This window comes from Sinocyclocheilus rhinocerous, unplaced genomic scaffold (genome assembly GCF_001515625.1).
Source record: "Sinocyclocheilus rhinocerous isolate Xijiao unplaced genomic scaffold, SAMN03320098_v1.1 C36882937, whole genome shotgun sequence".
Taxonomy (NCBI): domain Eukaryota; kingdom Metazoa; phylum Chordata; class Actinopteri; order Cypriniformes; family Cyprinidae; genus Sinocyclocheilus; species Sinocyclocheilus rhinocerous.
Window position 1 is genome coordinate 1 of NW_015786648.1, and position 776 is coordinate 776.

Below are 776 nucleotides of genomic sequence, written 5' to 3' on the forward strand. Positions count from 1 at the left end.
CAGATGAACTTGGTAGAACAATCTCACCCATGGTTATGGCTGCTAAAGCCGTGGCAGGAAACATCCAGGATCCAGGTCTTTTTTTGTAAATGTTCTGGATACATTTATAGAAAACTATTTCTTCCTGTTACTGACAGAAATCTTTTTCTCCTAATGATCAGGTTCTCAAAAGAGCTTCCTGGACTCTGGCTACAGGATCTTGGCTGCTGTTGGGAAAGTCAGAGAAGCCTTCCAGCCTCAGGAGCCTGACTTTCCACCTCCACCTCCAGACCTTGATCAGCTGCATGTAAGTGCTGCAGCTCTACATCATTAAAGCTTCAATTCAGGTCTTAAAGGGACAATTCTGTCATCATTTACTCACCCATATGATTCTGTCAGGTCAGTGATGATCAGGCTCCTCCCAAACCGCCCCTGCCAGAGGGAGAGGTACCTCCCCCGAGACCTCCACCCCCAGAGGAGAAAGACGAGGAGTTCCCTGAGCAGAAAGCTGGCGAGATGGTGAGCGAGCCGATGATGGTGGCGGCCAGGCAGCTACACGACGAGGCCCGGAAATGGTCCAGCAAGGTGAGTGGAACTATTATGTTCTAAGCACAAAATCATTCCTTCTAGTTCTTTAGAAATACATTATCGTTCAAAAGTTTGGGGTCAGTACGTTTTTTTAAAAGAAATTAATACTTTTATTCAGCATGGATGCAGTAAAATGATCAACAATGACAGTAAAGACTTTTGCGTTGTTACTAATCATTTTTATTTCAAATAAACTGTGTTCTGTTGAA

General features: G+C 44.3%; 1 protein-coding gene across 1 annotated transcript; it reads left to right on the forward strand.

Moving 5' to 3' along the window:
* Positions 1-10: 10 nt before the first annotated feature.
* LOC107736682 (vinculin-like) lies at positions 11-564 on the forward strand (the record flags this gene model as incomplete). Its single annotated transcript, XM_016548051.1, has 3 exons — positions 11-75; positions 162-286; positions 379-564. Coding segments are annotated over exons 1-3 (357 nt in total), but the record flags the coding sequence as incomplete, so codon positions are not given.
* Between the last annotated feature and the right edge of the window lie 212 nt (positions 565-776).